The sequence below is a fragment of the Amphiprion ocellaris genome, chromosome 21 (assembly GCF_022539595.1).
Source record: "Amphiprion ocellaris isolate individual 3 ecotype Okinawa chromosome 21, ASM2253959v1, whole genome shotgun sequence".
Taxonomy (NCBI): Eukaryota; Metazoa; Chordata; class Actinopteri; family Pomacentridae; genus Amphiprion; species Amphiprion ocellaris.
Genome location: NC_072786.1, coordinates 18,211,556 through 18,238,576, shown reverse-complemented (window position 1 = coordinate 18,238,576; position 27,021 = coordinate 18,211,556). Strand labels below are relative to the sequence as shown.

The 27,021-nt window shown below is 39.7% G+C and overlaps 1 protein-coding gene across 5 annotated transcripts in view; it reads left to right on the top strand.

Annotated features, from left to right (window-relative positions):
* Nucleotides 1–24,331, top strand: part of tmtc1 (transmembrane O-mannosyltransferase targeting cadherins 1) — a 277,652-nt gene extending 253,321 nt beyond the window's left edge. For 4 of the 5 annotated variants that reach the window (XM_055006524.1, XM_055006521.1, XM_055006520.1 and 1 more), the window contains 6 exons: nt 6,977–7,112; nt 7,564–7,708; nt 9,492–9,629; nt 11,256–11,378; nt 21,270–21,347; nt 22,162–24,331. In XM_055006524.1, the coding sequence (XP_054862499.1) occupies nt 6,977–7,112; nt 7,564–7,708; nt 9,492–9,629; nt 11,256–11,378; nt 21,270–21,347; nt 22,162–22,287 (746 nt within the window). In that variant the 3' untranslated portion in view covers nt 22,288–24,331. The remainder of the gene's footprint in view (nt 1–6,976; nt 7,113–7,563; nt 7,709–9,491; nt 9,630–11,255; nt 11,379–21,269; nt 21,348–22,161) is intronic. The other variant, XM_055006522.1, reaches the window with a different exon arrangement.
* The last annotated feature ends 2,690 nt before the right edge of the window (nt 24,332–27,021 follow it).

The following is a 27,021-nucleotide window of genomic DNA, read 5'->3' as shown; positions in this document are numbered from 1 at the left end:
AAACCAAGAGTTGAAGTATGATCAACAGGAACCAATTGATGGCTCCAGGGATTTTGGTGGCACTACAGTGTATAAGAGTGAAGTTATTGAATTTTATTACAAATAAAAAGTCCTTCAAATTATGAAAAAAATATTTTATATCAAACCAAGAATTGTAGCATGACCGGCAGGAGACAATTGATGGTTAGACAGTGTTTAATTATTTCTACTGCACATAAGAGTGAAGTTATTGAATTTTATTACACTTAAAAAATCCTTAGAATTATGAAAAAATGTTTTTATATCAAACCAAGAGTTGTAGTATGACCAGCAAGAGCCAGTTGATAGCTGCAGTGAATTTGGTGACATTACAGCACATAAGAGTGAAGTTATTGAATTTTATTACTAATAAAATCATACAAAAATAAGAAAAAAATCCTTAAAATTATGAAAAAATGTTTTTATATCAAACCAAGAGTTGTAGTATGACCAGCAGGAGCCAACTGATGGCTGCAGTGATTCTGGTGATACTACAGTGCATAAGAGTGAAGTTATTGAATTTTATTACTAATAAAATAATAAAAAATTCCTTAAAATTCAAATTTTGTGTTTAATATCAAACCAAGAGTTGAAGTATGATCAACAGGAACCAGCTCATGACTCCAGGGATTTTGGTGGCACTGCAGTGTGAAATCATTGAACTTTATTACTAATAAAATAACAAAATACTAAAAAATCCTTAAAATTCTGATTTTGTGTTTAATATCAAACTAAGAGTTGTAGTACAACCAGCAGAAGCCAGTTGTTTGCTCCAGTGAATTTGGTGACGCTATAGTGTATAAGAATGAAGTTGTTGAATGTTTTTACTATAATAATTCCTTAAAATTCAGATTTTTTATTTAATATCAAACCTAGAGTTGTAGTATGACCAGCAGGAGCCAATTGGTGGCTCCAGTGATTTTGGTGACACTACAGTACATAAAAGTGAAATTATTGAATTTTTTTGCCAATACAATAATAATAAAATAATAAAAATTCCTAAAAATTATGAAAAAATGTTTTTATATCAAACCAAGAGTTGTAGTATGACAAGCAGGAGACAGTCGATGGCTCCAGTGATTTTGGTGACACTACAGTACATAAGAGTGAAGTTATTGAATTTTATTACTATAAAAAAAATCCTTAAAATTCAGATTTTTAATTTATTACCAAACCAAGAGTTGTAGTATGACCAACAGGAGCCAGTTGATGACTCCAGTGATTTTGGTGAAACTACAGTGTATTAGAATGTAGTTATTGAATTTTATTACTTATAAAAAAATTCCTTAAAAGTCTTATTATTAGTTTAGCACCAAATAAAGAGTTGTAGTATGACCAGCATGAACCAATTAATGGCTGCAGTGATTTTGGGGACACTACAGTGTATAAGAGTGAAGTTATTGAATTTTATTACTAATAAAAAATCCTTAAAATTCAGATATTTAATTTAGTACCAAACCAAGAGTTGTAGTATGACCAGCATGAGCAAATTAATGGCTCCAGTGATTTTGGTGACACTACAATGCATAAGTGCAGTTATTGAATATTTGTGTAGTGTCTCTCTTCACTGTTGCAGCGGTTTTACAATGTGCAGATGGTCCCTGTTCACTCGTTACACAGCCGGCTGCTCATAGACATCAGTGTTATTTCTGCAGCTTGAAAGACAGCGACTTTTGATAAAACTGGCCTTGTAGCACATTGTCTAGCTTACAACGATTTGAAAGAGGCATCATTTATGTTTTTCCAACGTATATCTCATGAGTTATTGATGCTGGAAGTCCGAATCTGAATATCTTTCCAACTTTACCGAACTCTTCACAAGGATGTAAAAAGGATAACAAAAATATAACACAACCTACCTGCGTAGTATAATCACTCAGACTGTACTGGAAGTATTCTAGTCTGCGACATCATTAAAAATGTCTTTTTGCCATGTCTAAACCAGCAGGGTGTTTGAGAAGACACAACTCAGACAAATATATTGTTTGTTTTGACCAGATCGGACCCCTTTACTTCCATTTTTATTTAATATTGTCAGCGGTTAAGTGCTCTGAAGTGATGGTCAGGACGTGGATGACTGAACGTGTTTTATTGTTTTCTGAGTGACTAGTTTTGACAACGTGTTCTCAGTTTGTTCTGATGTATTTTATCAGATCCAGCTGATGTTCTGCTGCGTGTTGTTCTGATGGGAGGCTGCTGAGGGTCTGAGTGTTTCTGAGAACAAACCCGAGTTAAACCTGAAGTTCTGCTCTGGATCTGTTCCACTGAACTCAGACTAAAACACAGCTGTGGATGTGCTTCTATGTTGTGGGTTTTCTTGGTGAGACAATAAATAGTTTTCTGGCTCGTTTTTAACCAGGCAGCCTTTGTTAAGTTGTGATTATCCCCAGTTAACCTGGGCGTGTTTCCTGAACAATCACCAGGTGTTCAACACCTGACAGAATGACAAAGATCTATGTGGATGAAGCGGGATGTTTATCAGACGGATCGGTGGCATGATGAGTCAGACTGTGGTCTCTAATTTTATGTCTGGGTTCCATCGTTTCCTCTCACCGTTCATAAAAATACGTTTGTTTTTTTAAAAATTTCGGCCGGCACATTTCTTTTTACTGTCTGTAGATGATATTTACATGGATATAGACTTTATTAAGTAGTGATGCCGGCATTTTCGGCGAGGTCTTCTTTATTTTTCCTGGCTGTGTGTTTATTTCACACACAGCCAGGTCTGGTCTGGGCGAATCTGCAACGAAACATCTGGAGACAGAAACTATCGACAGTTAACTTGATCGTCAGTTAAATTGGACAGCGGTCAGAATCGCCAGAGTTCTTCACATTTTAATACTTAAAAATACTTGCTTACTTACTCACGCTGAGATCATGAGCTCTCAGTGTGATGCGTCGACTCCCTCTAAATAAGACAAACATGTCTTCGTTGTTTTCAAAGTACGGGGTGCGGAGTTTGGGGCAGAGAAGTGAAGTCAAGCCGCCATGAGTTCTGACTTTGATTTCTGGTTCTGCCGGTAGCTTCCAAATGGGAAAAGATATTTTTTTGTTTAAAACCTTAAAATTGGTAAAAACACAGCATTTTTTTTCTTTCTCTACTTTTCGTTTTTCAAATTAAATTTTTAAATGAAAAACAAAACAACAAAATGATTATTTCTTTTTTTCTCATTTTATTTTGAAACAGAGAAATGATTGAGCGAACCATACATGGATTGTACTTCAGACTTATTTGGTATTTTTAAAAATCTTTTTAAAGATTCTTTTTTTCTATTCTTTTTAGATTTGGTCTCAGGACAAGTACATGGATTATTTGAAATTTGATGGGTGGGACATAAAACGTCCTCCAATTCTGAAAGGGCCCTTGTAGTATTGAGGTTAGTTCCTCCTTCAATGCTTGTTTGTCATCTTTTAAAAATTGCTTCAGTGCTTCCTCTGGTGACCCTGTGTTTGTTTAACATCATCGGCAGCATTCATGCTAGAAACTGGGGGTAATCCCTCAGGCAAACTGCACAAATGCGGACTTATAGAAAGTGAGCATAAAGGGCTCAAAATATCTGTGAGTCCCCATGCACTTGACTGCCCCACTGTCAAACTTGACAGTGGGGCAGCTCTGAGTTTGTGTGTGTGGAGACTGGGATTGACCTTATATTTGAGACATCAGTTTAAATATTCCAGGAGAAACAGTTCAGGGAAATGTTTGGAGAATGTATTCCTGAATTCTACTCTAATCAAAACCCCACCACAAAAACCAAGATAGATGACTGAGCATGGTAGAGAAATCCATACTGATTTACACAAGCCCACCATTGTGTGACTTTCCATTGCTGCTGAATATGTTCAAGAACATTCCATATTGATTTAGATTGATTTGCCATCCTTTCGGTGGCCAGTGAGGCCTAAGGTGGCCAGTGAGGCCTAAGGCATCACTGAAGAGGGCTTACAAGGGAGAGTTGCTGTTGACTTTTACTTACTTAAGTGTTATAGAGCTTTACATTTTATTTCAGTATGGACTGAAAACCATCTTACAGACTTACCTACAAACTTCCTGTCATATACATCACTACATAAATGCATCACTTTAGATGTTCTGATTTCACAAAACATCACCAAGGGAGCACCTGACCAGTCCTGAGTTCACTCAGAATGAGCCTAAACATAGACTAGTAAAAGTTTTAGAATGCCACAATTCTTCCAGTTTTTCAATAGAAATTAGAGTAGTTCAAGTCCAATGAAAAGCTTGAAATGGTACAAAGGTAAGAGGTGAATTGCCAGAGGTTAAAAAAGGTAAGGTTACCCAAAACTGAAAAGTAATGTACATTTCAGAATTATACAAAAAGGTCTTTTTCAAGGAACAAGAAATAGGTTAAGAACTTAAAGCTATTCTGCAGCAATGGAGGTTGATCAAGCCTTGAAAGTTTGTGCTACCAAATCCTACAGGTGTCCCAACTTTTCTTGATTACTTGCAACCCCCTCTGTCTGCATAAAAGTGATGTTGGAACACACCGTGGCACCATACCCTCGAAAGCATTATTTGAACAGTATTGTACTGCAGAAAGTAGTGTGTTGCTATACAAATGGTGAGGAAAAGGCAATTAACAACAGAAGAGAGACAGACCATCATAACACTTAAAAACGTAAGTCTTTCCTACAGAGAAATTGCAAAAAGTCAAGGTGTCAGTGAGTCCAGTTTTCTTCATCATCAAAAGGCTCAGAAACTGGGGAAAACTCTGACAGGAAGAGATGTGGAAGACCCAAAGCCACAACAGAATCAGAAGACAAATTTCTGAGAGTCAACAGCTTGGTGATAGGCAGCTCACAGGACAACAGCTTCAAGCACAGCTTAAAAGTAAGAAAGTCTCAGTTTCAACTGTGAAAAGAAGACTTGGAGTTGCAGGTTTGACAGGTCGACTTGCAGCAAGAAAGCCACTGCTAAGACATTAGAAAAAGAAAAAGAAGCTTGCCTTGTCCATGAAACACCACCAATGGACTACTGAAGACTGGAAGATGGACTGATGAAACAAAATTTGAAATCTTTAGTTCATCATGCAGGATTTTTGTACCCCGTCGAATAGGATAAAGGATGGTTCCTCAGTGTGTGGCATCAGCTGTCAAACATGGAGGAGGAAGTGTGATGGTCTGGGGTTGTTTTGCTGAATCCAGAGTCGGTGACTTATACAGAGTGAGAGGTACTCTGAACCAAAACGGCTACCACAGCATTCTGCAGCGCCATGCAGTACCCTCCTAGTTGGTCAGGGGTTCATCCTACTGCAAGATAATGACCCAAAACATAAGTCCAAGCTATTCCAGAACTACCTTAGGAAAAAAGAATGAGATGCTAAGCTTGAAAACATGGAGTATCCAGCACAGTCCCCAGACTTAAACCCCATGAAGCTGGTTTGGGATGAAATGGACAAAAGAGTGAAAGCAAAGCAACCTACAAGTGCCACACATTTATGGGAACTTCTGCAATAGAGTGGGAAAGAACCTTCTAAAGAATATTCGATTTCCATTGTGGGAAAAAATGCCATGAGTGTGTTCAGTTGTTATATCTGCCAAAGGTGGATAGTTTGATGAGTCCAAAGTTTAGAATACATTTTGGTTTCTAATTTTTTTTTAATTCCATCTGTTTATTTCTTCTATGCTTTCATATCAGAGTACAATGAGACATTGACATGCATAATTTCCAATTAAAAAAATTGATAAATTGGGCTGTTCTAAAACTTTTGAGTGTAACTCAAACTGTATTTAAACAATGAGTTAAAATTCATGATAGGGCATGCTAAATTTAGGTAAATAAGTTTTTTTCTTACAGTGTGACCCACCAATGAGTGCTGCTGAAAAGCAGACACTACTGTACCAAGTGTCTTGCTGATGTACAGAGGAGACAACAGTACTTACTAAAAGAGAGAAAGAGATGTAGAAAAGACCTAGAAAGAGTAAAGAAGTTGCTTCAAAAAGACCACAGTGAGAGAGGACAGTGTGACCAACAAAAAAAGTGGATTAAAGCAGGAGAAAGTTACATGAAGGGTTAATAACCTCTCCAATCACCCCTAAACCCCACACCAGAAATATTAGAAGATTGATGTTTGGCAAGTTTTCAGCTATATGTTGGAGTGAATGTGTTGATATTCACACCAGGGACACTCGGAGAAAGGGCACAGAAAGAAACAGAGTGAGTGTAATGCAATAATGGTATATATAGTAAATTCATAAGTAGTTAGAGAAGGGCTCAGTGCATCAAGGAGAAGTCCCCCAGCAGCCTAGGCCTATAGCAGCATAACTAGGGGCAAACGGGATGTCAAGAGGGGAAGTCAGTTGTGCAAATGAAAACACCAGCTCACCCCATCAGGGTCCCCCAGTCAGCCCTAACTATAAGCTTTGTCAAAAAGGAAGGTTTTAAGCCTGGTCTTAAAAATAGAGAGGGTTTCCGCTTCCCGAACCCAAACTGGGAGCTGGTTCCACAGGAGAGGTGCCCGATAACTGAAGGCTCTGCCTCCCATTCTACTTTTAGAGATTCTAGGAACAACAAGTAAGCCTGCAGTCTGAGAGCGAAGAGTTCTGCTAGGATAATATGGTACTATCAGGTCTTTAAGATATGATGGAGATTGGTTGTTAAGAGCTTTATATGTCAGAAGAAGGATTTTGAATTCTATTCTAGATTTAACAGGAAGCCAATGAAGAGAAACCAATATAGGAGAAATATGATCTCTCTTGCTAACTGCCGTCAGTACTCTGGCTGCAGCATTTTGGATCAGCTGTAGATGTTTCAGAGAGCTATTGGGACAACCTGATAATAAGGAATTACAGTAGTCAAGCCTAGAAGTAACAAATGCATGTGATATGTTGCAAAGTACTGTCCCATGCCTTTAACTCCACTTCATAATACTTGTCTGCTTTCTTTTATTCCTTTATTCCTGTCCTCCATCCTTCCTGTCCTTACTGTGCTCTCCTTCAGGAGAAGGGAAGCTGGCAGCTGCCCACTACCAGCAAGCAGTACGACTCAAACCAGCCCATTACGTTGCCATGGTGAACCTGGGCCGTCTGCTGCGATCATCCAATGAGAACAGAGAAGCTGAGTCTTGGTACAAGAGGTCAGAAAAGTATTGAGTATTGAAAAGTATTATTTTTTAAAGAAGACAAGTTCCTAGTCAGTGATACCCTAGAGCTACAGAACTTATTAACCACAGTGGTTACTGCTGTAAAGCTAAATGTGACCACTGACCTTCCAGAGGGACAAGAAAATACTGACATTTAAATTATGTGTACAATGTACAACAGTCAAACTGATATTGACAGATTATTGCCATCAAACTTTTGGAAAAGACACACACAAGTGTGTACCAAGATGGTGGAGCATCCTTTAAATGGAAAGTGCACATTTTGAAGGGAACAATAAGATTAAGCTGGTTCAAGACTCCATTTGTGAGATATTTGCATCAACCTGTGTTTATTTGATTCATTCTGATTGATTAACTAAGCTTGTTCAACTAAATCAATCTGCAGCCACTGTTTACCTGTTAGAAATATAACCTCTGCTCGTAGGGCTCTGGAGGTGACGAGGAAGGTGGACATACTGACTCCGCTCGGAGCACTGTACTACAATACAGGTCGCTATGAGGAGGCTTTGCAGGTGTACAGAGAGGCTGCCGCACTGCAGCCAGACAGCACCGACATCTGGCTGGCATTGGTGAGCAGAGACATTCACACTTAGCAAATCTGGCATGCAAGAATATCTAAGTGTACAGTTAAACCTAAAAACATTCATACTCACTCCAAATTTAGATTCAGAGTAAATTTTTATTTGACCAATATTTGTCTTCTGGCTGGACATGCTGTAAATACATCACAAAAGACAATAGGATTTTGTGTTAGATGTGATCATGATGAATGTTCGCTATTTCTATGTTTTTGTTCAGTGTGTGTGTGTGTGTGTTTGTTTTACATTTTCACTAAGAATGTAATGTCCACAATTATTCATTAAATTGTCACAATTTTTTGAGAAAGTATGTCATTCCAAGTGGTCCTGGTAATCTCTACCATGTTCTGGAGTATTCTAATACACTGTAAACTAAGGAACATCTGATGCAGCATCTCTCGTCAGTAATCAGTCAATTGTGAGTCATGCCTGAGAGAAAGCTGCACATTGTGGCTGCTCACAATACGAGGAAAGGTTATCAAGGTATGTCCTGTCGTAGTTTCTCTTAGACCTCAAGGATGTGCAAATGTTGAAGAAAACATCCGTTGACGCTGTCACTTTTACATAATATGATTTTATTATATAATAAAGACAGCATCTGTTGAGGTGCCATGGAGACTTCAGAGCCAATGTGAAAATCCCACTTGAACAAAGGGCTGGTGGTCATTTTATACCCTTTGGTGACCTATGAGGTCACAACATCTAGTCTCTGTTAGAAAACTTGGTAAAAACAGGATACAGGATACCCCCTGTCAACCAGACCCCTCAATTCTATAGGGCCATCCATCAATATCTGGACAGGGGACCCCCTCAGCCTCATTACCTCAGCCTGTTTACGCAGGGAGAGAGGAAACATATGTTTTCCCACAAATTGCTGGTCAGCTAATAGAACAGACAAAACAGATTCCATTCTAATAACTTATCAACTAATACATGTCTCAGATCAGATACTACAGTCCAAATGTTTTTAAGGTCCAGTGGCCACAGTGCAAAACAATACAAAGTACAAGGAGTTCCACACTGAAAAATCTCAAAGGCTGGTAGGAAACCAAAAATGATACCTTCACCAGTAAGAATTGTAGAGGCCGAGAAAAATCCAAGGCTCAGCACCAAAACCAGACTGATGAATCTGAGCAGTTCTGGGAAACATCTCAAGACAGACACTCCAGCAGACACTGAACAACACTGGTCTCTATGGACACTGACCAAGGACAACTGTACTTCTACAAAGAAGAAAGTTTTTGGTGGTTGGATGAGTTGTTTGAACAGGAATATGAGTTTAAATATAATGTTTTTGAGGTGTTTTTCAGTCAATGGGCATGACAGGCTTGTTAAAATAAACAGTATTACATCAAGATTCTGGAGGAAAACAGGAGACTGAAACCAGAGAGATGGCAAATATGCTTTTGTCCTCAAAGCCCTGAAGATTGTCAAAAAGAGGAGCAGAACAAAATCCTAGAGTACACATGTAGAAAGATTATTAGCTTGTGGTGGCAAATAAAGGCTTTGACAGTAGTTACAATTACTAATTTGGGGTATGGACTTTTTAATAAAAATTAACATTGACATCATTCATATGTATCAATGGCATCTGGAACACAAAGTCTTACTGTCTTTTCCCACTTGTTTTTGTCATTTACAGTCACAAGAAACCTATTGCTCAAATAATTCACTCTTAATTAAAATTTGATCTGTACATTGCCATCCTGCTAAACCCTGAAAATGCAGTTTTTCTCGTTTTACACATACAAACACTACTGTATTTGTGTCTCAGGCTCAGGTTTTAGCCATGGCTGGTCGCACCAAAGAGGCAGAGAAGATGACCCTGGACATCATATCCAGAGAGGGCAGCTGTATCGAATGTTACCGCCTCCTTTCTGCCATCTACAGCAAGCATGGCAACTACACAGAGGTGCGTTTGTGTCTCTCTTGGTTTTGGTGTCCTGAGCTCAGACGTAAAATATCACACAGCATGTTGGGATGTGATCACAGTCAGAAATCACAAACTGTCAGCAGGAGACAGCTTCTGATCCAACAGTTACCGTGGAAACAAATCACCTCTGCTTTACATCAGAGCAGCAGCCATTTGCTGGTGAGCAGCTGCCACTCATCCACCCACTGGTTATCATCTCCATCTCCATTTGTGCCTATCTGTCTTTCACTCTCCCTGTGACCCAGTTTGACAGAAAATATGAATTATGTGTTTTTAGTATGAAAAGTGTTCACAGTACTATTCTACTGTGCAGTACTATTCTACTGGGAATCGCCATCATGCTGCTAAAATCATATGGATTTCTTCTATTGCCCCATAATGTGTTGATAGCACAGAGAGAATAAAACCTACTGCCACAAAAAATGTGAAAACCAGTTGCTGAAATGAAAGCTGTCCCGATAAGTTCTTAAAGATAGAGATCAGGGTCACCAAGGTATTTTTAACTCATCGGTATCAGCATGTACCAAAGCCTGATCTTTTGTGTACATCCAGTCAGACAGGTGTCACAAAGGGAGAGCACAGTTGTCTCAAGATGCTGAGGATTCAAATTTTGAATTATTTTCCTAATCAGTTATCAACAATGCTATCAATCAGTCATCAATAAAACAACTTGACCACAGTGGATATCTGTCATGTTTAGTTGATGGACACAAGCAACTACAGGTTTCCACTGTGTTTTAGAGCTTGTGGAGCCATGGTACACTACCCTCTACATTCACTACATACAGCACCCTACCAGAGCTTTAGAGCAGTGTCCCTGACCACATACATAACACTGAGGAACAGCTCAGATGCAGAAACCTTGTTTTCCTAATGTATTACAGAGCTATTCAGTTGTCTAGCATGGACATGGGACTCATTTAAGCACCTTTAATGTATTTGAAGTGTGTATTACCAAAGACAGTGGTATTGGATTAGGACTCAGTGTTGGCAGATATAAAATATTGAATGACTGGGATCGGACTGAGGGTAAAAACAACTCACATCCTTCGCCAAAATAGTTTGAACTGCCTGTAATGAGTGTGGAGGGGCTTCAGAAAGCTGAGTTGCAATGGAGATGAAGCAGTGGTGCACCGCTCTTACATGTACTTACAACTCCCAGCAACACGGAGCCTCTGCTGGATTCACACACACATTCACAAATTGCTTTGTAGTTCTTCAGCTCTCTTCCTCTCTGCTGTCTGTCAGTGTAGCTGTGATAGAGCTGATGCTGCAGCAAACTGCAGCATCAGAGACACAAAGACGGGAATAATTTACCACGTTCCTCCTCTTTGTCTGGTTAGTTCTGCTCTAAATTAGCTCTGACTTCCACTCCTCTGCATCCTCTGCTTCCTCCTGTCCTCTGTCCATCCCTCCCTGCTTCAAGGAGCCTCTGGTTAAATGCAGCAGGTAGTGAAGGTGCTTTCTGCAAAACCTGCTGTGAATTCTGCTCTAAACCACCAGTGACTCTCCCCAGTCTGGTCAAAAAGTACACTCAGATATCAAGACAGCCAACTCTGTCTGTTCATCTGCAGTATATGTTTGTGGACTGTGTGTCTGTGGCAGGCTCTGGAGGCTCTAGACAGGGCCCTGCAGCAGAATCCTCAGGATCTGACCATGAGAGCAGAGCTGTATTTCTCCAAAGGAAACCAGCTCAGAGAGATGAACCAGCTTGACCGAGCCTTCGAGGTACAGCTCTTTTCCTCCCTCTGTCCTTCTCCCTCGCTTTCTTATTGATTCACCTATTTCATGTTTTTCTCTCCTTGTCCTCCTATTTTCTATAGCAGCTAATCAGAACTGTGGCTCCCTCAATGATTCTGTGAAGAAAATATTGCAGGCAGCAAATTACATGTGCTGCTCACATCAAAATGTGCTAAATAGTAACTCAGCGTCACAGTCATTTGTAAGTAAAAACAGATGTAGCTTTTATATAGGGCCTTTTCTAACTGTTTTGGATGTTCAGTGCAGACCACATAACTTTATCAACAAAACCTCCATTTAGAATTACAAACTATAACGAAGTTAAGTTAACATTATACAACAAAAGATAACTTTCTGATCATTTTCTTTACACTACAGTAGTGTGAGAGGCAAAAATGAAATGTATGTATTGCTGTTGTGTTCTTCCCTTAGCATTTAAGTGCCCTGTCACTGCCCTCAATCTTCAAGCCCAGAAGATCCACCTGGATTTTCTAAAGTCCTGGGGGGAATAAGGTTTTATAGGCTTTTTTAGGCTAACAGGAACTTTACAGATAATGCACATTAACACATGTTTACTAAGCAGAGGGAATACTGCCAACGGCATGTGTATGGAGGCATCTTGTTAGACTGCAAATATGCACAGTTGTGTATACTTGCACTTGCTTTACAAATCGGTTTCAAGTTCATTTGAACATGCACACACGCACACACACATGAATGCACGCACACAGACATGAATGGATTAACGCCTTAAACTCAAGGCTGCAAGACTACAATTATATTTCATCATGAAAAACATCCTCAAATCCAGTCAGTAACAGCTTTACAAATGTAAATGATCTGCACTTATATAGCACTTTTCTACTACAGTGGTACTCAAAGCGCTTTACAATGTTTCTCATTCACACACACCAGTGGTGACAAGGGCCCGGAGGAATTTGGGGTTCAGTCTCTTGCCCAAGGACATTTCACCATGTGGGAAGGCCATGGATTGAACCGGCAACCTTGCAGTCAGTGGACAAGCAGTTTTACAAAAAGAACTCAATACTCTATGAAACAGAGACAGGCATTCACCAAGCAGAATAAGATTTTTGCTTCTGCCTAATCAAAACTATATATTAGAAATGTTTTGCAAATTCTCATCTGCAATTCTGCTAAATTTAATTGCTGGTTGTTGCATCACCTGTGGGTTTTTACCTTACAGTTAAGTCCAAAACTCCTTGTAGCCATGCCAAATATACAAAACCTATTGGTCAAATAGAAACTCACTATAAATCCAAAATCTGATCATAATTCTAGGCTCAGATGTACATACCATCACACCTGTCCTGGACACATCATCAGTCCTAGGGTCACTATGTGTTGGCCCTATGAGTTTGTTCTTCTTTGACTTTTATGTTAAGGTGAAATCCAGCAACGTGCTGATAAAAATTCTGCAATGTTCCAAACAGCCATTAACACCAAGCACCTCAGTGTGCATCATTGCACTTTATGGTCTGTTATTGCTTTCAGCGATTTCTGGAAATGATTCAGAGATTAAGGGGATTTATTCACTGATAGTTGAAGCTAATACCCAGTGCTTTTTAATAGATAGAAAGTGTTTAACTGTTAGTCTGAGTTGAGGTTTGTAAAGGCCTAAAAACCAGTCTTGGCATTGACCTGTAGCTTTCAGACCCAGACCCGCCTGGCATTGCTGAATTTGAAACTGAACCTGTTTGTATTGTGAAGTGTTTCTTACAAATACAAAACTAGAAAAGCACTCAGAGAACACAGTACTCTGTCATGGCTGCTCGGTTGACGTATCATTTCCGATAGATGAAATCTTAAATAAAAAAATTACCTTGCACTGAGCACAGGCATGTGTTATGCATGTGCACATTACGTATGGATACCGAATTCCATGTAAATTACTCTTATAAAGGTCTGTTGATCAGTTCATCACTTTTGGCAAGCCTTTGTTTTGCTAGTGTTAAAATAACCATTCCTTCCATGCTTTTATTTTGAAGGTGTATTTTTAATGTTGTGGACTTTTATTTTGTCACCATTCCAGCGGCAGAGGAAGTGTTTATCTAAGAAGTGGTTTCTTGGCAGTCATGCCAAGAAACCGCTTCAAAAATTGCAAAGGATAGCAAAGGATGTATATAAACTTATAAGGACCTAGCTGCAATGGGGACAAGCTCATAGAGTATCCCTGAAGAAAGGAGTGAAGGACAGAAAGGTGAATTTGTGTTCAAAATAAGGCTGACGACTGAACGTAAATAAAGGCTCTGTGAAACGTTAGGAGCGTCACCATTGTCTGGCTGGGGTTTGCTACATTGCATGACCTAAATGTGTAGTGGGTGGCAGGAATTGATGGGACTCAGAAGCATCCCCACAGTTTAATCAACTCAACTCAACTCAACTTTATTATTTGTCCCTTGAAGGGCGATTTGTTATGCAGCAGTTTTCACAAGCATTCCAGTAAGCAAACAATAAAAAACAAACAAACTAAAGGACATTTTTTTGCTTTAGTTTTTAAAAAAGTTGAAAAAAAACACATAAAACAGTAAAAGCACAATAAAAACAGTAAAAACACAATAAAAAACATAAAATAATAAAATAAATGAAGACAATAAATATCACACAAAACATAAGATAGACATGGACATTAGCAGCAATCTTGGTCATTTGTGTAGTCAATTATAGTTCAGTGCCAACAGTCGGCAGCAGCAAGACAGAATAAAATCAATCAATCAATTGTTCCTTGTATGATTTCCAACTGATAAATCACTGTCAATTTGTAATAGGATCACAATCATGTGATCGTCAGCAGGTAACTGACAGAGTGTTCATGTCATGGTTACAGTGACGCCGTGCCGGCAGCTATATGTCCCAATGGGAAATCCTTCACAAATCCATGGATCGAGACTATAAGCCGCATCACTGCCAAAACCATTCACTTGGTCCTTGTGTCATTTAAAGTGTAAAACAAATCTGTAGGACTTCCTTTTTCCACCTGAGAAATATTGTGAAAATCAGGAACATCCTGTCTCAGAGTGATGCAGAAAAACTAGTCCATGCATTTGTTACTTCTAGGCTTGACTACTGTAATTCCTTATTATCAGGTTGTCCCAATAGCTCTCTGAAATATCTACAGCTGATCCAAAACGCTGCAGCCAGAGTACTGACGGGAGTTAGCAAGAGAGATCATATTTCTCCTATATTGGTTTCTCTTCATTGGCTTCCTGTTAAATCTAGAATAGAATTCAAAATCCTTCTTCTGACATATAAAGCTCTTAACAACCAATCTCCATCATATCTTAAAGACCTGATAGTACCATATTATCCTAGCAGAAGTCTTCGGTCTCAGACTGCAGGCTTACTTGTTGTTCCTGGAATCTCTAAAAGTAGAATGGGAGGCAGAGCCTTCAGTTATCAGGCACCTCTCCTGTGGAACCAGCTCCCAGTTTGGGTTCGGGAGGCGGACACCCTCTCTATTGTTAAGACCAGGCTTAAAACCTTCCTTTTCGACAAAGCCTATAGTTAGGGCTGACTGGGGGACCCTGACGGGGTATGCTGTTGTTTTCATTTGCACAACTGACTTCCCCTCTTGACGTCCCTTTAGTTTGCCCCTAGTTATGCTGCTATAGGCCTAGGCTGCTGGGGAACCTCTCTTGATGCACTGAGCCCTTCTCTAACTACCTATGTATTTACTATATATACCATTATTGCATTACATTCACTCTGTTTCTTTCTGTGTCCTTTCTCCGAGTGTCCCTGGTCCCAGAGCTGGATGCTGGATGCTTCAGATGTGTGGCTGTGTTTTATGGTCCTTGTGTCCCACCCCCCCACCTCTCTATCTCTACCCCTCTATCTGTATCCCTCTATCTCTACCCCTCTATCTCTACCTCCCTACCTCTTCTGTCCCTCTCAACCCGCCCGGCCAGCAGGCAGATGGGTCCCCCCACATTAGAGCCGGGTTCTGCTCGAGGTTTTTTTTCCCTGTTAAAAGGGTGTTTTCCTTGCCACTGTCGCCTTTTGGCTTGCTCTGGGGGTCAGGCATATGGGTTCTGTAAAGCGTCTCGAGACAATTTGACTGTAATTGGCGCTATATAAATAAAATTGAATTGAATTGAATTGAAATTGAAATTTCTGACCTTCCCTGAAAATTTCATCCAAATCTGTTGGTCCATTTTTGAGTAATGTTTTGAGTCCGTTTTTGTGAATCTGTGAATGTCTGTCTGTGGACAGATTCACAGACAAACGTATGTCGATCATCACATAACTGCCGTTCCTTGGCGGAGTAATAATAACTCATTTAATAAGAGTTGTGCCTATTACATCAATAGATCTCCTTGTATGGGCGGCTGTGGCTCAGGTGGTAGAGCAGGTCATCCAATGATCGAACGGTTGGCGGTTCGATGCCCGCTCTGTTCTAGTCATGTGCTGTTGTGTCCTTGGGCAAGACACTTTACCCACCTTGCCTCCAGTGCTGCTACTCACACTGGAGTATGAATGCGTGTGAATGTTGGTGGTGGTCGGAGGGGCCGTAGGCGTGGATTGGCAGCCACGCTTCCGTCAATCTGCCCCAGGGCAGCTGTGGCTACAAATGTAGTTTACCACCACCGAGTGAGAATGTGTGAGTGAATGAATAATGGATTCATTGTGAAGCGCTTTGAGTGCCTTGAAAAGCGCTATATAAATCTAATCCATTATTATTATTATTATTATTATTATTATTGTATTGGCAATATGGAGAGGCAAGACAAATGCATCCTCAGTAGATATTAGACTCTAAGCCTCAGGACGAGATAGGGTGAGAGTAAAGTTGGAATCAGACTAATGCTTAGGTCCTAGTCTATTTTTATGCCTCCTTCCCAGCAACAGCAGATGCCAAAGAGACTATGGTTACAGGTTGTCCTTCTGTCTGTTGCATCTCATGAATGCAATATCTCTTTAGTCCCTGGAGGGAATTTCTTCAAATGTATTATAACTGTTCACTTGGATTTCAGAATTTACTGATTTCATTTTAATGGTTGAAATTCCCTAACAAATATTGCTACTGATGACAACATTTCACACAAATGTCTAATTGGTTTTCAGGGCAAAACAGCCTGTTTAGAACATCCCTGAAACCAAGAGTTTTATAGTCTTGATAAAATGAATCCTCTTTGCAGTATTTTGAGCTTCAAAACTGAAAAACACATTGTGAGGAAATGTTTGATCAATTTGTTTAAAAGGGGCACAATATGGGACTTTCAGTATAAGTGGAAACAGTTCAGTTTTTGTAGAAATACTGCAATGACTCTTATTACCTTAAATAATAAACCAAACACTTTGGCATTGGTTTATGTATTGCATTGCAATGGGAGACATCTTATTTTCACTCACCGCAGACTCTATTGCAGAACCTTTGAATCTAACACCAACCGTGCACACACTGTAGACAGTTTTACAAGATTGTCCTCTGATTAACTTTTTACCTTGCTACACTTTCTTTGCTAAAATGTGGAAACGTTTTCCCTCGGGCACATTTAGCCATTCTTCACAAATTCACGTTGACTGTGTTTGTGAAGAGAAAAGGTCTTTCTCTTTGCTATTGTCTGTCAGACTAACACTGTAGTCTTACCAGTGTAGTCAGAGAGATTCTTATCTTTTGCCACAAGATCACAATGTTCCCATCATGCAGTAGTCCTCCACACATCATTAAAGATTTCAAGAAGTTCCTCTTTTGAAGTTTTTGTTTTATCTCATCCAGTCCTTGCTCACCAGGCTCCACTCTGTCTCTCTTTTTTATCACTCCGGGCATCACGTCTCCTTGCTACACTTGAAGCATCAACACAGATGACTTGGAGTTGCAATTGAAAATAATCATACCCAAACCAGAAACAAAAAAATTCAGGTCAGATTTCTGAATTAGTTTCCACCTGAATGTTGGGTGCTTCTCTTTGGATTTGTCAGGTCTGTACCTGAGGGCTGTTAGATGACATATGTTGGTGAATCTGCACTATATAAATAAAATTAAATTGAATTGTCACTTTTCAACCACAGTTCAACACTGTTTGTAAAAGCAGCTGAAAGGACAAATCTACTGAAAAGAATGAAGTGCAACATCATAAGAGCCATCTACAGAGCGAGCTCATTAGTGCGATTCCTGTCAGGCGAGCCTGTCTCAGGCTGCTGGCCTCCATTGTCACTGTGGGAGTTCCCGTCCTCACAGATCTACTGGCACACTCTGAATAACTTGTTCCAGACCTGTGGCTCAGATTTAATCTTAGAGCACAGTTTCAGGAAGGCATTCCTTGTGCACAGGAAGCCTCAATTGACTTCCTGAGAAAAAGACTTGAGAGGAGAGAAAGCTAACAAACCTAAGGGAGATTGTGAGCTTTCTGCTGGAAAGACTCATGGAGTGGATCCAAGTCCAAGTAGGTCATCTGAGGTTGCTGCAGATTTAAAGAGAGTAGTGTTTGTGCAGAGAAGCTGTCTTATTAGTTGATATAGATAATGTTGTGATGTGTTATTTCACTAGTATTATCACAGTTTCTTAAGGAGGACAACAAAGAGGAGGCAAGCAGACTGAGATAAAGTTTGCAAATGTTTATTAAGTGGATTTGGGTTTTTTCAATGCTCTAATGTGAATTTATGAAAGGAAAATGCACTTTTTACGTCCTTCAATGTAAAACATAGAGGACCAGAGTACTGCTGGACTGTATATACTCAGCAGGAGCAGAGACAGGGATTGTCCTTTCCTAAAATCACCCACCACTTTTTCAGGTACACATTCTTATTCATTCCAATCAACCAGTCATTTGGCAGCAATCCAGTGTATAAAATCATGCAGATACAGGTTAAGAGCTTCACTTAATGTTCACATCAAACATCAGATTTTAGGAAAAATGTCATCTCAGTCTGTGTCATGATAATTTGTGTCAAATTATGAATGAATGAATGTTCCTGAAGCAGCTGATCTCCTAGGAATTTACCTCACCAGTCTCTATAGTTACTCAGAGTTGGGGAAAAGGCAAGAAACAACATTCAGTGAGAAGCACCTCTGCAGACATAAACACCCCACTTGATATGAAAGGTCAGAAGAAAATGGTCAGGTTGGTTGGAGCTGACAGAAAGACTACTCTTTACAACTCTACCGAGAAGGTCAGACTTGCAACATGCCAACCTTGTGGTGGATGGCCTGCAGCAGGCTACAGTAGGTTCCACTCCTGTCAGCCAATAATGGAATTATGATGCTGAACTGGTTCACCTACACTCAGCAATTAAAATGATGGAAATTAAATGATGGAAAAGTGTACTCTGGTCGGTATCTGTAATAGCTGTAGATGGCCGATCAAAACCAGTGGCATCTTGCCTTGTGTCAACAGTCCTGCTGCTGCTGCTGCTGCTGCTGCTGCTCCTGGTGTGCAGCATATTTTCTTGGCAAACCTTGGACACCTTAATACCAACGGTTCACATCCATCCCTTTAGGGCTTCTGTTTCCCATCTTCTAATGTCTGCCTCAGAAGGATAATGCACCATGCCACAAAGCTAGCATCTCAAACTTGTGTCACATTAGTTTATGAAACCAGTGTTATTTATTTCTGTTCAGTTCAAGTCAATTCAATTGAATTTGGGTCTCTTCTATTTATATGCTGCTAAATCGTTACATATATTATCTCAATGCATTTTTTTGACATTTTTTTTGGCTTTGTTAGATAGACAGTGAAGACGCAGACAGAAAAGTAGGGTGAAGAGTGGGGGGACGACATGCAACAAATGCTCAATGCATTTGACATAGTAAGATCAAGACCTCCCAGTGTTTGTTCAGTAGACTTCTGTTTAAAGGCCAATGCAGATCATGTGTGTGACTTTCAGAGGATTGTGGTGCCATGTTATAAAAAGACAATGGTAATTTGCATGCAAGAGCAGCCTAAGTAACATCAACTTTACCATATGGAACCACATATCCAATTACTTAATCCTACAACAGATCACAACATACAGCTTGATAACTTTAATGAAACAATACATGCACATTAACATAAGCACCACACTGATTTAAATGTATCTTGTGCAAAATTAAGCCTACCATACTGACTACATAACCACAAGGAGTAAACTATTGAGGGTGGATAGACTCTGCCACTTGGACAAATGTCATGCATGGGAAGTATTGTACACTAGTCAGTGAGTAAATTCAGCAGTCTCTCTTTAAATGTTTTCCAGAGAGCATTAAAAGTAACAGTTGAGCACAAAATTTTACAATACACAGCACACTGTTTGGTGTTTTATTGGCTGTTTGGAACACTGCAGTAACTCTGTACAACAATGGTCTGTTGGGCTGTAACCGTGGATGGACTAAATGCCACATAGAGAAGTAAAACTATTCTATGTTTGATAAGCACAAACAATGAAGATGGGAGATGTTTGACTGTAGAATGCAGAAGTCTAGACACTGAAGGATCACCCTGCAGGTTATTGTAGAGACAGGAAGGTGAGGGACTGTGCAATTGTAGGTCTGAAAGGGAAATGGACCAAAACTGATTTTCTCGAAGAGAAGTGGACAGAAAGACCATTGCCCTGACAGGGCAACATCAGAAATGAACAAAAGATATTTTGACAGCAAGGGAGAGAGCATGTCAAGTAGTAGACAGATGCAGAATAACAGGGGAATAGGAGGATTTCACAACAGAAGAAGACGTGAACTTTGTGAATTTTCACCCATTGATATGTGTTACAATGTGTGAAAATATCTAAAAGAAGCAGTAATGCTTTCTTATCAATTTTGCTATGATACCTCAGTGTGAAAGTGTGTGTAAATTCTAATTCATCCAGGTCAGGGTATTCTTAAGTGCTTTCATAGAACACAACTGGAGCTTCTTTATGGTTGTTAAACTGAGGCTTGCTCAGTTCCTCAGGACTGGGGTGCACTGATCTTCTGTTGGTCTCCCTACTAGTTAGTAAGAACTTAGGAAGAATCTTGGAAAAAGGATAAATGCCCTCAGAAACCGGAAAAAGGACGTCTGTTTTACTTTTACTGAAGCACTTAGGATCACTCTGTGTAAAAATTCCAATAAGCAGAACTAAACTATGGTGGACAGTTCGAAATGTGAAACACAGATGTAACTGTTTCTAATAATAAAAGCTGAATTTTGACAGGGATTTTTTAATATAGTGCACTTGTTAATAGAAGTTAAGGTATATACACAAAATTTACCCTTATTTGTGACATAATGCAATATATTTATTTTCTATTTGAATGTGTGAAGTCTAAGAGTTGAGTTGAATCACCACGTAAGTGTTTTATATTAGAAAGAAAAATTAATGAAGGGAAATAAAAGTGGCATACAAGACATAACGATATAAAAATAGATGAAATTGCAGAGCTTCTCAGACACTTTGTGGGAGAGTGAGTGAACAAACAACAACTGCATGACGATGTGAAGACTGGATCCTCCCAGTGGTCAGAGGGCAGAGATACTCACTGCACTATGTTTTTAAATCAGTTCTAAATGTGCTAAAGAGCTATGGGATAGGTGAAAAAAAAAGTGTATTTTAAAACTGAGATGTAAATGGGTGCTATGCTAAGGTTAGCATAAGTTATCATGAATTTCAATACACTACACACTGTAGAGTACTTTTGCATATATACAATTAACTAGTGTTCTCAGTAAGGTAATCGGGGCCTGAAGCCCAGTTTACTGTCTAGCCAGCCAGTACTGCTCATCTTCAGGGCTGTTTGACACTGAGACACTTTCTGCGTCATAAGGATCACTAATGACAACTGTTTGATTCAGCTCAGATTGTTTGTATCACATATTCAGTGTCTGACTGCAGTCATACATGGCCTCAGTCTTCAGATCTGTCTCCAGTGATCACTTTTCACTATCTGTTTGTCTCTCTGGCTAGAGCTACAAGCTTGCTGTTGAACTGAAACCTGACCAGTCTCAGGCCTGGATGAACATGGGAGGGATTCAACACATTAAGGTAGCTGACAAACATTTCACCCAAACATTTTTGACCCGTCTTTATTTGCGTTTTTTTCTTTTCAGTCGTTTTCATCACCCATAACTTATTAGTTGCAAACTTAAAACATGTTGTTGACACCAAGAAAAGCATGCTGGCAATAGAATAACATCTGTCATATTAGCTTTGTCAAATATGCATTTCAGATTTTTTGGCCCACTTGCCAAAATGGTTCAACTGCCACAATTTGCAATAAACTCTGCACTTAACAGATTTGCTAATCAGTCAAGTGTAAACACATTGGTATGACAGATATTTTTAGATTTATTTTTCCCTACACTTCCTGAACAGATCATTTGACTGTTGTCCATTACAAACAAATTCAGATCCAGAAAACCCCTGAGAAATATTATAAAGCAGGCATTTTGTGTAGCTACAGAACTTTTAAAAGTTATCATGTTTTCAAGATTTCTTCTGTGGACATTCCTCCATATAAAAGTAGGGCAAATAATAGTAATATGAGTTACATGATGAATTAATATTACTAAAAGTTGTCAGATTTGAAACTCTTGGTATAGGATGATGCATAACCAACTTCTGGCATCAATAAATTAATGGAGGCACTGAAGGTCTAACTTTAAAGCATATTTGTTTGCAATGCATATGCTGTTGTGTGTGTGTGTGTGTGTGTGTGTGTGTGTGTGTGTGTGTGTGTGTGTGTGTGTGTGTGTGTGTGTGTGTGTGTGTGTGTGTGTGTGTGTGTGTGTGTGTGTGTGTGTGTGTGTGTGTGTGTGTGTGTGTGTGTGTGTGTGTGTGTGTGTGTGGGCGCGCACAGGGAGATTATGCAGCTGCCAGAATGTACTACCAGCGAGCCCTGCTTCTGAGCCCTGGTTCCAAACTTCTGAAGGAAAACCTAGCCAAGTTGGACCGGCTGGAGAGAAGATTGACGGCGGGGGCGTAGACCAGTTGGTCCCACTGATACTGTATCATCCTGGGCACAGGTCAGGATAGCAGGCAGCCATCCGGCCCTCTGGAGCCCAAACACCAGCCACCAGGCTGCTGGATAAAACAGACCTGAGTACAAAGACAGGCTGCCTGTGTGAGAGCAGAGGGGAAAAGAGAACTTGTTCAGAGCCCAGAAACTGTTGTTTGGTATGCAAAAGGAAATGGCTGGAGAGGCTCCGAACATTGCCCTGTCTGCATCAGCTTTACTTCAACGTGCACCTCTGATTCAGTGTTGGATTGATTTGATATGAAGTTTCATATGAGGTCATTTCCTTTCCTTTCATTCCTTTCGATTTCAGTCCTCTACTCTGCCTCTCAGAATTATTCATGTATTTACATCAATGCAGTGACAGCGTGTGGAAATGTTCTGAAGGGAATGGGAGTTCTTTCTTCTTCAGGATCTGTAACAAAATAATCTCAGCTCAGAAGTCCACTTACCAAATTTGTGGAGTTTTCATGGTCAAAGAGGACATCAGATAATCGAAGGCCATAAGCCTGCAAGAAAAATTGTTTTATAATTTATCTGCTGACCTCTGACAGCAAGATTCTAAAGTCTGCTTTCATCTTATTACACGTGATATTTTTGAGAATGAAACCTGTGCACAATTGGAGCAGAAAGTTGTTCTGTAGCAATTAATGGGCATTAGTTACTATATTCTGTTTTGTTCTGTAGACCTGCTTCTCTGCAAGTCCTGTTGAACTACAGTAACACACCATCCACTTGTGATCACAGAATGATGTCTCTTTTACATCAAAAAATGATGAGGACAGACAGAGAGGGTACATTAACTGAGAGATTGCTTTTAGTCTTTTTGGTGAATAACTTATGGAATCACTGTTTATCTAAATTAGCAACCACTTGGGAGATTGTTATTTGAACCAGCAAAAGTGATGGTCAACACTGCCTTACAATGAGAGGCCTACTTACCGCACTGTCTGAATGTGACACCTGAGATAGCATCTCTTGCTTTTTTGTTTGTTGGCAGAAGCAGATGGGACGGTGTGTCTCCGCAGGCTGTTGTAGTAGCCGTGCAGAATAAGTATTGCCTTGAATTCTGAATTAAAGCAGTGTCACCAGCAGAGCCCGTCTACACCATCACAGTTTATCCTCCATGCCTCACATCAGGAACCACACATACACACAGACACCATGTCTTCATCAATGATCTGTCAGACCAAAACCCACGTTTCTTTTTCTTCTGCTTGGTCTCGGTCAGTAGTGGTTTCTTTGCAGTAGTTTCACAAATAAAACCTTTATCATTCAAAGGAATGATAAAAGAAATTGAAGAAACACTTGAAACAGCATAAAATATCCAAAATGGACAAGTCATTGGTGTGACTTAAACCTACTCTGCTGCCATACACCATCTTTGAACTGAGAAAAACATTACAAACTCCCAGTCCTGTATACACAGGACTGGGACAAAGATTCCAATCTTGGGCACCTGAGCCAGTTCCATGCACTAAAGAACACTGCAGTGTGCAGTTAGAAGCTCTGGAAAGTGTCACTGGAAAGCCAATAAGTGGACATTTGAGTTTATATTATTGTGTCATACAAAGGGATTGAGGGAACAGGATTCATTTTCACCCCACTCTGTTGGAATAAATACAACAAAAGTTGCATCTGTAAACCTCTCAAATCATATGTCTTTTTTAAAATGTAGACTGATAACAGCTGCTTCCTCCTGAGATAAACTAAACCATGTTCATCTATCTGACCTCCATTTCCACAAGTGTCTATAGTATTCAACCTGATATCACAAGCCTTCTGCAAGTATAATAAACTAGTGTGTTTGCTCCTGTGTGGAGCGGAAACTTATGGCTTTTTGCGTACCATAACCTCTGAAGTTTGCTGTTTGGTTGCTTCTTGTGATTTTGTTGACAGTGATGTTGACTATGAATGAATTTCGTTGTGGAATGACAATTGGTTGAAAATGAAGTGACTAGTGCAATGACTTACTTGCACCAAGAAAATAAAGTATATGTTTTATTAAATGGTATTTGGAGTTCCTGTATTGAAACATCCAAAATTCCCAACTCCACTGTCCAGCTTTTTCTACTGTCACCAGGTAATTGAACCATGTCACACAGTCATTCTGACCCATAAAGCACAGAAGGAAACAATGAACAGGAGTCCAAGAGTGAACACAGTTACTTTCATTATTATCATACTAACAACCAAAACAATGATTTTTTTTTCTTAAAGAGCATTAAAGGAATATAAACAAGGTCAAAAATTTTGTAGGGACGGCTGGAGCAACAGTCCATTCAGAGTTGCCGGTCAGCCAAACCAGCATGGAAATATAGGGAAATTTTGGTTGATGCAAAACTATTGGGACATTACTCACACAAACACCATATGAATATTGCAATCTCATCTGGGTGTCACTACATAAACAATACAAGAGATCCGAATTTTACTACAATCACAAGCAAATAACAGATGGCCTTTGTCCTTTCCCAGTATAGCCCATGTACCATTTATTTCTTTTAGACACATCCATGTAGAGCCATGTCAAAGCATTCCAATTCCAAACATCCACATTGGCAGCAAAGGCAAAGTCAAGGTGACCCCCAGGAAAACTAAAGTCTGGCCACTTCACACAGCCAATAGTGAAGCCCATTTGAAGACCAGGCACATAGTCATAGAACTGGACTTACAACCGGCAACTATTTTTCAGTGAGCACTTTTCTCTGGAACCATTTCTTATTGGCTGTTTCACACAGATGCATTTGAATAGCACCACCATGAAGTGCATGAGGACTCTCCTTTTCAGCTCTTTAAGCTCACTTTCTGTTAAGTGTGCATTTCTGCAGACTTTGCCTGAGGGAATTAGCGTTTTAATGTTACTCACAGAAGAAACCTGGAAGATATTTTTTTTTTAAAAAAGGCAAACAAGTAAGCATGAAAGGGGCAACCAGCCCCAATGTGACAATAATAAACAAGTTTCTATGTCACTGCAAACACATAGCTCACTGGTGATTCATAGAAGTGTACAAAACTGTGTGTGAATGTGTGTCCTTGATGGCATGATGATGAATTCTCAATATGCTTTCCCTTCAGTACCTTGACTTTAAATACAGTTAAAAAAAAAATATTAAAAAAAGTAAAATAACTAGTCCCATATTCACAGTAGTAAGAAACACAGTTTGGTGTTATCATGGTAATGTGATATGTATTGCACAAACTGCTGTCTTCTTCTTTTATAAACCTTTTGAAGCCCCTTTAGCCTCGCATACAAAATCGCTGACCAGGTGGTGTCAGTTAAGTCTGTGAATGTTTAAGGCTCAGGGTGGAGACAAGGATTTGGCCAGGGTTTATGCAGCTGACCTGACTTTATGTGAGCTGACAAAGGATGTCAGAAATGTCCAATCTGCAATGATTATATATAATAAACTGGCCTAGGACACAAAGAGAGGACATATTACCCACTAGCCAAAGCTACTGAATAGAATGATGAATCATAACATGCTTTACCTAACAATCAGTGAAAAAAAGAAGTACAAGAAAATTCCTCAACGTTGTCTTCAACACAGGAGCAGAGGTATCCTGAGAACATAAGGTGGACTGATCTTTAACGTGGATCAGCTAACCCTCCTATGTCACATTTCCTACATGATGATGGATAATGTGCTGCTTTTGTAACAGCCTGTGTACCTGAAATGTTTGCAACCCACACACAGGCCCATTAAAATTCAGAGTAAAGCTTCACATTGAACGTGATACGTCCGATAGCCAGCTATTTGGTGTTTTTACTGTCAAAGCATCCCACAAGTCCTCAGCTCATTACTCTGCACTCCATCGTTATGTTAAAAACAGTCATCTCTGAGCACAAATGTGAAATGCTGATTAAATACAAGCAACACACAATGCTTCTCTTGTACTTGGAATACCTGAAATCATCCAAATGTCTTCAACTGTCTCACATCCTAAACTGAGCAAACAGAAACTAGTATGAAGCAGCTCTGCAGGTCCCACTCATCAGGCCTTTGGTTAGTGGTTCATAGACCACCCATACAAGAAAATTACTGGAGGGCCATGGCACTAAGAGAAAGCATGCCAGAGATAAGACTTGTCTGAAACAGAAGTAGCCGTCAACTGGCCATTGGGCATACAGGGACAAACAGCAGTGAGCTGCTGCACTGCTGCACTGAGCGGCAGATCATCAAAAAAAAATCCATCAATTTTTTACCAGGCCTGTGTCATTTAGGGTATGCAGGAGATCATGCTACCATACATAATATGTAATCTACCCTGACGACCTGACCCAAGCACCCGCCATCCTCTGGACCTGTCTCCACGGACAAGTCTCGGGCTGAATTTCTTTCTGACTGCAAACCTGGAAGGAAACCTCTCAAAAAAGTGTTATTTACAGGCAGGCGAGGCTGACTTCCAGAGGAAGAGCAGAGAGACAGGGCACTGGACAAAAGCAGCCTTTTTCTCATCTGAAAAACAAAACAAAACATTTAACTTTTACTCATTTCTCCAGGAGAGTGGGCTGCACAAACAAAATACTTAAAATGAATGCTATTCTTTCATTACTTCTATCAATCCAGCCAACTTTTTTTTAAAGGAAGCAAAATTCTGCTACTCTATAGAGGAAATGTATTCCATTGCCATCTACAACCAGCACTCAAGTTATACATAGACTGAAAGCAACTTTTGCTAGGTTTGGGATCCCAGATGAAG